The sequence below is a fragment of the Salvia hispanica genome, chromosome 1 (assembly GCF_023119035.1).
Source record: "Salvia hispanica cultivar TCC Black 2014 chromosome 1, UniMelb_Shisp_WGS_1.0, whole genome shotgun sequence".
Lineage (NCBI taxonomy): Eukaryota > Viridiplantae > Streptophyta > Magnoliopsida > Lamiales > Lamiaceae > Salvia > Salvia hispanica.
The window spans coordinates 49191434-49201451 of record NC_062965.1 but is presented as its reverse complement, the minus strand read 5'-3'; the positions used below and the strand labels follow the sequence as shown (position 1 = coordinate 49201451).

The 10018-nt window shown below is 35.6% G+C and overlaps 2 protein-coding genes across 2 annotated transcripts; one reads left to right on the top strand and one right to left on the bottom strand.

The window, feature by feature from the left end:
- Positions 1 to 480: 480 nt before the first annotated feature.
- LOC125186675 (ankyrin repeat-containing protein ITN1-like) lies at positions 481 to 2935 on the top strand. Its single transcript, XM_048083131.1, has 2 exons — positions 481 to 1057; positions 2007 to 2935. Exons 1-2 carry the CDS (start codon positions 500 to 502, stop codon positions 2733 to 2735), a joined length of 1287 nt encoding a protein of 428 aa, XP_047939088.1. The 5' UTR covers positions 481 to 499; the 3' UTR covers positions 2736 to 2935.
- A 2796-nt stretch (positions 2936 to 5731) lies between these two features.
- On the bottom strand, positions 5732 to 7538 carry LOC125199441 (ankyrin repeat-containing protein At2g01680-like). Its single transcript, XM_048097449.1, has 2 exons — positions 6969 to 7538; positions 5732 to 6436 (listed from the first exon to the last, which is right to left on the bottom strand). The coding sequence occupies exons 1-2, from the start codon at positions 7536 to 7538 to the stop codon at positions 5732 to 5734; spliced, it is 1275 nt and encodes a 424-aa protein (XP_047953406.1).
- Between the last annotated feature and the right edge of the window lie 2480 nt (positions 7539 to 10018).

The window sequence follows — 10018 nt, the reverse complement described above, 5'->3', positions numbered from 1 at the left end:
AAACATTTCTAAAAATGGAAACAACACTCTCTCCACTTTTTCTTCTCACTTACTTTACTCTTTCTTCATTAACTCACAAAACAACACTACATAAAATCTCGTGCCGAAAATGAAATGTTTCATATTTAATGGGACGGAGGAAGTACAATTTAATAATGTGGGTTCCATTATCTAGTAATACTACTTTAACTATCATTCTCCTCCTTTCTCTTATCATACAATTCTCTCTATCTCTCTTATTTTATCAATTTTATCTTAATTAAGGTGTCATGCTCATTGTCCATATATTTATGGGACGGAGGAAGTATTTTATTTATCTCTCTTACTTTTTAACACAATTTCTTAATTTTTTTCTCAAAAATTTTGACTTAATTTAGTTGAAACTGAAGGAGCCTAAAGTACTATGAACACTTGACTAATGTAGTCCACACATCCCACAAACTTATCTATGTAAGAAAAAGAATAAGGGAAAAGCCATCACTTAATAGAGTTGCATCAAATGGAGAAAATGAAGCTCTATGATGCTGCAAAAATTGGAGATGTAGCAACATTGCAAGATTCCCTGCAAGCAGATCCGAATATTGTCGGTGAAGTTTCATTTGAACGTTCACGAAATGTTCTACACATAGCAGCGATGTATGGGCAAGAAAGCATCGTTGAGGCCTTGAAAGTGCACGAGCAGTTAGCTCGGGATTTAGACTCACAAAATTCGACACCACTTCACATTACAGCAGCACAAGGGAGTGTTGAAGTAGCCTCAGTATTGTTGTCAATGGCCCACGAGACTCTCTGGTGGCGAGACTGTCATGGTCTGAACCCGGTTCATATTGCAGCCATCCATGGTCGTGTCGATATCTTGGCCATGCTGCTTGAATACAACTTATCTCCGGCTATGGAGAGGGTGCATCGTGGGGAAACAGTGTTGCACTTGTGCGTCAAACACGATCAACTGAGGGCATTGAAGTTTTTGGCGAGAAAGGTGGGGGAGCTTTTGTGTGCAAAGGATGATGATGGCGAGACAATCTTGCATTTGGCGGCGAGGTGCGATCATGTTAAGGTAACCATCTAAATAACTTTTTATTTTATTTATTTACTTCATTTTAAGTGCACTCTATTTGTTTATGAAAAATAGCTTTGGTAATGAATGGTACTCCCTCCGTCCCATAAAAATTGAGTCGTATTCCTTTTTAGTCCGTCTCATTTCCTTTTTTAACTAAAGACAAAACATCTAATCACTCTTATTTTATTCCATCATTTACTTTACTCTCTCTTATCTTTCCTACTTTTTTCATCTCTCCTATTTATTTAATATAAATTCTTAATCTCCGTGCCCAAAAGTTTTGTCTCAATTTTTATGGGACGGAGGGAGTATAAATTTTTATGCAAAATTACTAAAATAAAAGAGAGATAAAGAAGGAAAATGACTAAAGTTTTGTTAGTAACACAGAATATGAATTAATTTTAGTAGATTGAGTGGAAAAAACAAGACTATTTCTTATAGACGAGAGTATTAGTTATGCAGCAATAATGTCGTATATTCCCACCACCGTGTCTTAATTAATTGAGACTTTTTTTATTTATTTTGGTAGTACATAATTAAAGAAAATAATACTCCCTCCGTCCCACTTTAGGAGTCCGGGTTTACTACTTTTGGGTGTCCCATTTTAGGAGTCCCGGTTGGAATATTCCATAATTGGTAATAGGTCTCACATTCCACTCACCTTTTTCCACTCACATTTTATTATAAAACTAATATATAAAAGTAGGACTCACATTCCATTATCTTTTTTCACCAACCTTCCTTTATATTTCTTAAAACTCGTGTCAAACTCCACCGGGACTTCTAAAGTGGGACGGAGGGAGTACTGTACTAATAATATCTATTGAGTTACGAAAATAAAACAAATAAGTGAAAAGAGATCAAAATCTCATCCAAATGAGAATGTAGAATAGATTACATGTGCTGATTTTGGTCAGAAAGAGAAATAACACTGTCAAAATCACAGATCATCAAATACTTGGTGGATGATACAAAAATAAAGAAGCAGACACGAAATTCCTTGGGCAAAACAGCACTGCAAATCTTCACCGACAGCCAACACACAAGTAGTCGGCAGTCACAAGTGGAATTACTTTTGAAGATTTCGTCAACACAAAAAATTTCCAAGGTCTTCCCTGACCTGACCGACATGACAATGGTGGTGGTCGGCCTGATAGCCGCAATGGCATTCCAGGCTGCTGTCAGCCCCCCAGGCGGGGTGTGGCAGGAAAACACGACAACACACAAGGCCGGCGATGCAGTGATGGCATCTACTCATCCCAAATTATACAAACAGTTTGTTCGTGCTAACACCACAGCTTTCGTTTCATCAATCATCACAATCTTCCTCGCCACAACCCGGCAGCCATCTGGACGCATTCTTTTCCTGCTCATCTCCTTGTTTGCAATGTGGGTATCACTCGCATCTATTTCACTCAGCTACGGAGCTTCTATAATGTTCGTCTCTCCCAATTTGGAAACGGAATCACTTGTTGTTCTTATTATCATAGTGGCGGTTGTGTCACTAGGCATCATCGGGTTCATTTATGTGTATAATATCATCCGGGAACGGTGCTTGCACCGGATGAGTGATCACCATACAACTATCAAATGGTTGAAGAATTTGACCGGTGAACTCTTCTCCCGATTTGGCCACGTTGTACGACCGGAGGCTTCTATAACCCCGCGAGCGTGACCATACCTTTGCAAAATCTAGAAGACTTGTTATGTGTTTTTTTTGCACAGTTCACCAACATGTTGGTTATCTCTTCTCATCCAAGTGCATACTAAGTCTAAACTAAATAATCCCAACCGTTCCGTGTCATACTGCCGCCCCAAGCAAAAGTGGGGGCAAGTACACATGGCCTTTTCTTATTGGTTTAATAACTTTAAATAATTTTAAATTTTATTTTTGCTTTTTAATTATTTTTTTTATTAGTACTTGAATTATGTCATGAAGTATATATATATTTTTTGGTGATGTAAAAAATTTGACATATATTTCTACATTACGGATTTACATTTTAAATCTCGAACATTTTGTGTATTTTAATTTTTAATTTATTTGTGTATATTATTGTGTTGTAATTCAATAATATAAATGTGTTATAATTTTTATATGAATTTTTTAATATATTTGAATAAATTATAAAATTTATATGAATTAAAAATATATGAAAAAGAAAATATTTAATAGAGTTGAGTTTGGGATATTGGTGGAAGTAAAAGTTTAATAAGTTGGAGGTTGTATATGTGGATGAGTGAGAAATGAATATTTATTAAAAAGTTGATTGAGGTTGGGTTAGTTGAAGGTTACTGATGAGGATTCAACCCACTATTCTTTTTTTTCTCAAAATCTGTGCTCATAATAAGAGTGACTTATATTGTGGGATGGAGGGAGTCTTACTACATTCGTCCCATAATAGGAATCATATTTGGTGTACATGAATTTTAAGAAATGTAAAGATAAGTGGGTTGAATAAGCTAGTAAATTATGAATCCCGCTTATATAAATTTATTAGTTTTATAATAAAATATGAATGAAATAAATTGATAGAATGTTAAGCCTAGTTATTATTATTATGCTAAAAGTGAAACATAGGTGTATTATACATTAATATAGGAGCCCAAAAGCAAGAGTTGGAACAACTCGTCGACACTTAAAAAAAAACACATTTACTAAATGCACGCACGCACAATAAGTAAGACACACATGACTTGTTAAAAATTTGGGCTTCCGTATGATTAAGAAGAGACTCGTTTGAAAGATCCATAGCCGTTGCAAAGCAATTCTAGCAATTTCACCGTTTACTTCTAGATGGATCGAGGTACGCTTTCACTCTACAGTTTATGCTCCTTCTCTATCATTCTCGGTTAATTATCATAGAGAGCTTTATGTGATTGTTCATACAATTATCCAACATGACTATCAACTGATCATGATCTACCTTGCAATTTGGATGAGAAGAGTTGCAAAGAAAACCAAACGGCTGTTAAAGTCTTCAAAGAAAACACATATTGACTCTTCTAGTTTTTTGGCCCCGACGATAGTAAAACGCGGCCAACATTGTTAATGACTCTATCGCTTGATGTATGAGATCGCGGAAGAGCTGTATCACGACGTAAGATCCATTCCCGTATAATACTATACACATATATGAATCCAATGATGCCTAGCCAACGACTACTACGATGATGATTCGGGTAATTTGGGTATACCCGATCGGATATCGGGTTATCCGATGTATCGATAATTCAAAAATCATATACCCGAACCCGATCTCGAAATCCAAAAAATCGGATATCGGATATCCAATTACCCAATATTTTCGGGTTCGGATATCGGGTATCCAATACCCGATATTCATTTTGACACTCCTACTATAAATGGTAAGTAGGTTTTCACTCACGTCACTCACATTTTATTATAAAATCAAGAGTAAAGGCCAAATGTGGTCCCTAACATATGACCGTTTTATCAATTTGGTCCTTAACATTATCATTTTGATTATTTGGTCCCTCACAAATAAACTCGGACCCGAATCGGTCCTCACTTAACAAAACCGTCAAAAAATTAGATGGTGATTGCAATTTGACTATATTAAATTACTAATGGTAATTAATTATACCTAATTATAATTCTTAATTCCTATTAAATTACAAATTATTCATTTCATTTTGCAACTGATATTATCTTTTTTCCAATTTTGCTAATAGGAAAAGAATTATAATTAGGTATAATTAATTAACATTAGTAATTTAATATAGTCAAATTGCGGTCATCGTCTATTTTTTTACGGTTCTGTTAAGTGAGGACTGATTCGGATCCGAGTTTATTTGTGAGGGAACCAAATAATAAAAAGATAATGTTAAGGACCAAATTGATAAAACGGCCATATGTTAGGGACCACATTTGGCCTTTTACTCTAAAATCAATATAAAAAAGTGGGTCTCATATTACATTAAAATTTTCCAACTCACAATTCTTTACTTTCTTAAAATCTGTTTCCACAATAAGAGTAACTCAATAAGAGTAACTCTTATTGTGGGACTGGGGGAGTACTACTACATTCGTCCCATATAGGAATCACAATTGGTGTATACATGAATTTTAAAAAAGGTAAAGAAAAGTGAGTTGAATAAGTTAGTGAATTATGAATATCATTTATATAAATATATTAGTTTTATACTCCCTTCGTCCCATAGTAGATGTCACACTTGGGAGATGGCACGAGATTTTAGGAGATGTTAGTTTGTATGTTAAGTGGTGGGAGAAAATATAATTTGATAATTGATGTGAAAGAGAACTTTTTCTAAAAGAGGAAATGTGACATCTTTTGTGGGACAAACTAAAAAGGAAAGTGTGACATTTATTATGGGACGGAGGAGTAATAAAATATGAGTGAAATAAATTACTAATAGAATGTGAAGTCCACTTGTTATTTATGGTAAAAGTGAAATATAGGATAATTGTACATGAATATAGGAGCCCAAAAGCAAGCATTACACACTTGAAGCATTAGAAATGAGTCGACACTTAAAAAGCACATTTACTAAATACACGCACGCACAATAAGTAAGACACACATGACTATCAACTGATCATCATCTACCTTGCAATTTGGATGGGAAGAGTTGCAAAGAAAACCAAACGGTTGTTGAAGTCTTCAATGAAAACACATATCGACTCTTCTAGGTTTTGGGCCCCGACGATCGTAAAACGCGGCCAACATTGTTGATGACTCTATCGCTTGATGTATGAGATCGTGGGAGAGCTGTATCGCGACGTAAGAACCATTCTCGTATAATACTATACACATATATGAATCCAATGATGCCTAGTGACACAACGACGACTACGATGATTACAGGAACAAGTGATTGTGTTTCCATATTGGGAGAGATGACCATTATAGAAGCTCCGTAGCTGAGTGCAATAGATGCGAGTGATAGCCACATTGTGAACAAGGAGATGAGTAGGAAAACAATGCGTCCGGATGGCTGTCGGGTTGTGATGAGGAAGATTGTGATGATTGCTGAACCGAAAGCTATGGTGTTAGCACGGACGAACTGTTTGTATAGTTTGGGATGAGTTGATGCCATCACTGCATCGCCGGCCTTGTGTGATGCCGTGTGTTCCTGCCACACCCCGCCCGGGGGGCTGACAGCAGCCTGGAAGGCCATGGTGGCTATCAGAACCACCACCACCATTGTCGTGTCGGTCAGGTTGGGGAAGACGTTTGATATTTTTTGTGTTGATCGAATCTTCAAGAGTTTTTCCATGTCTGAGTAGCGAGGTGTGTGTGGGATCTCATTCAAGATTTGCAGGGCTGTTTTGCCCAAGGAATTATGTGCCTTCTTCTCTATATAAGGTTGCTTCACCAAGTATCGGATGGTCTGAGATTTTGATAAAATTCTAGTTATTTAGTTATACGAAAAAATGAGTTGAATAAGTTAGTGGAATATGGATATCACTTATGTATATTGGTTTATAAACAAAATGTGATTGAAATAAGTTGGTGGAATGTGGGGTCTACTTATCATTTATGGTAAAAGTAAAATAGGACTCTTATTATGGGACAGACTGAAATGGTAAAACAGGACGCTTATTGTGGGACAGAGGGAGCTTCATCCCGGAATAGGAGTCCTATTTAGTTATGGCACGAGTTTTAAGAAATGTAAAGAAAAGTGGTTTGAATAACTTTGTGGAATATGAGTCTCACTTATATATATTAGTTTTATAACAAAATGTGAGTAAAATAAGTTGGTGGAATGTGGAGTCTATTTACCATTTATGGTAAAATGAAATAGGACTATTATTGTGGGACGGACTAAAATAGCAAAACAAGACTGACTCTTGTTATAGGATGGAAGGAGTAATTAAATACTTGAATTCAAATTACAAAGAAAAGAAAAGCGTTGGTGTTACCTGGAGTTGATTAAATCTAACAGCCAAATGCAATACTGTCTCGCCATCATCATCCTTTGCACACACAAGCTCCCTGAATTTCTCCACCAAAAACTTCAACGAAACCAAACGATTGTATTTGATGCACAAGTGCAGCACGGTCTCTCCGCGATGCACCCTCTCCACAACAGGAGATGAGTTGGTTTCAAGCAGCTTTTGCAAGATATTGATATGTCCATTGACGGCTGCAATATGAAGCGGGTTCATATTATGACAGTCTCGCCACAGGCATGTTTCAGGGGCCATTGATATCAATTTTAAGGCTACATGAAGACTCCCTTGTGCAGCTGCAATGTGAAGTGGTGTCGAATTTTGTGAGTCAACATCTCGAGCTAGCTGTCGGTGGGAACTCAACACCTCAACGATGCCTCCTTGCCCATGCATCGCTGCTATGTGTAGAACATTTCGTGAGCGTGCATATAAAACTTCACCAGCAAGATTCGGTTCTTGTTGCATCAAATCTTCCAATGTTGCTACATCTCCATTTTTTGCAGCATCATAGAGATTCTTTGTCGTAACCTTTGCTGCCATCATTCTATTTTGTTTTGGTTTCTCTCTAATTTTCTCCTTACACACATAAGCTTTTGTGTGATATTGACGCATATATATAGAACATATATATGTATATTCAATATTAGAAATGAACCACTCACCCCCTTAAAATTCCTCATAATATGGAAAGGCACTTATATAAATGAGACATGATCGATCTTCATCAAGTCACATGGGACAAGAAGAGATTTTTAACACGCTCCAGCATATACCGTATAAATTACAAGAGATGAGAGATAAAGAAATTCATCATCGACTTACGCACACTTAAATACAATATTAGAATTGGTCACTCAAGAACACCTTAAAAAGTCTCTTATTGGGTAGGATTGTCCACACTTATATAAATGAGATAGGATTATCACCAATTCGATATAGGCCAAGATTTAAGAAATTTTTAACAAACAAACTCACTAGACGAGACTTTATATTTGTTTTTTAAGACATCCAACTACTCCGGTTGTTACCGACCGTTTTGGTGCAATTTATTGTTAGATTAGTAGTTAATGTTAATTTCTTCTCAAAAACATAATAATGTAGCTACACACATGACGGATAATACCTAGTTACATTTTCTTAGTATTTCAATAGCTAGCATGCCACTTCATCTTTTTAAACGTTTGAAAAGTAGTTACGCGGACCCTAATTAATAATAATATATGTTTTGACTGATTAAATTATGAACATATATGATGTGACCTAGATAGATGGTACAGAATTATATATATGCACTCGTTCTGTTCATTAAGTACTTGCCAATCTCTGATTTTGACACAAATTTTGGTCTCACTTTTATCGAGTTTCAAGTAATTAATTTTTCTCGCATTACAAGAAAACACTCTCTTGACAAAATATGGTGTCATTAATTATAGCTTTAAATTTTATGATTAATTTGCTTAGCGATACAATTGTCAATGGTTTACTACCGTCGTGCTAAGCTTTGTTAGTCCAAAAGCTCGATAAAAATTTTATCCAGCTTTCGTCAGTCCAAAAACTAGTGATGCATACAACAATTTAACAACGCCACATTCCGTCGTCTATTTTAAGGAATTTTGACTAAATTTTATATATGTTTCCGTCATTATGGGGTCGCAAAATATGAAATGATTTGTTTCATACTCCTACATTATTTATCCGATAATAAATTGTTGGCCTGACCTGGGGCAGGACCCAGCCTATCGGAAAAATGAACGAGCTTTGGTTAAATTCATTGGATGAAGGAGGCTTCAACTTGACAACTATAATTACAATGATTAGTGTTCTATTAGTTAATTAGTCTAAGGATGCCATTCCTAGTAAAATTTTAAGTCTAAGGACGCCACAAATTAATCATTTGTTTTTATTTGATGATATATAGTGGTGGCTGTGTTACTATATATGGAATCATCGGATTCTTATTTGTGAATAATACTGTACAGGAATGGTACCTTCACTGGACGAGCAATCACCATACAAGCTCTCCATGGATTAGAGATGCCGACGGACGGATACACTCCTCTCCCTAGTTCATCCGATTCTACGAATTTCGGCTAAGACATCTAACCAAAGTCTACAAAATTTTGGTACGGGTTTTAATGCAAAATTAGTAAAGTAAGAGAGAGAGAGAAAAGATAATTAAAGTATTGTTAGTGGAGAAATGGTCCTACTCCACTAGAGTGAAAAGAGTTATCAGAATTAGAAAGTGCATATTTTTATGAGACGGACTAAAAAGAAAATAGTGCATACTATTGTGAGACGGTTTGCAAAGTCTAAAAGAGTCATTACCTGTTTTCTTTGGAGAGTTAACCATCCTAATGAATGGTAGATCATCACTTTATAGTTCTCCACTTCTTCTCATTTTGAACATTGTGTGTCTAATTTATTTTGCATGAGTTTTTGTTTTAGTAAATGTGCTTTCGTGACTTCTAGTTGTGTCCTTTGGTCAAAACATTGCACACAAAATTTGGTAGTACAAGTTTGGTAAGTCTTCGACAAATTACATTTAAAAAAAGTCATTGATTCGAGTTTTTATCATGGAAAAAATAAATTAACAAAAGAACAGAGTTTAAATGGAATCATAGTCTGATGAGAGCATCTGAAAGAGACAATTTATTTAATTCTATTACTTACAAAACTTGTAAGTCAAAAAAAAGACCATTGTTGTTTTAAAAGTTAAACCTATTCCATATAGTACATAAGGGTCATGTTATAGCTAACTATCTTAATTTGATAACTGACAATTATGTCAATATTCTACGTTATGAATGTCAATGCGACATAATGGGTCCCATTCTTCTACCTTTTCTCGGAAGTCGGTGACTATTCATAGCTATTACCTTAACACCAAAGAAGAGTTCGACCCAATGCTTTAGTTATGTCCTAGTTGATCCATTTGTATGTCAACTAAATGTAATTGACATACGCATGTCTTTTGTTGTCATCAATATTTACATGTCAACAGAAGACATATGTATGTCAAC

Coding starts and splice junctions, on each gene's coding strand:
- LOC125186675 (XM_048083131.1), top strand. CDS start 500: ATGGAGAAAATGAAGCTCTATGATGCTGCAAAAATTGGAGATGTAGCA. Junction 1,058..2,006: donor CGAGGTGCGATCATGTTAAG/GTAACCATCTAA, acceptor TCAAAATCACAG/ATCATCAAATACTTGGTGGA.
- LOC125199441 (XM_048097449.1), bottom strand. CDS start 7,538: ATGGCAGCAAAGGTTACGACAAAGAATCTCTATGATGCTGCAAAAAAT. Junction 6,437..6,968: donor TTAGATTTAATCAACTCCAG/GTAACACCAACG, acceptor TCAAAATCTCAG/ACCATCCGATACTTGGTGAA.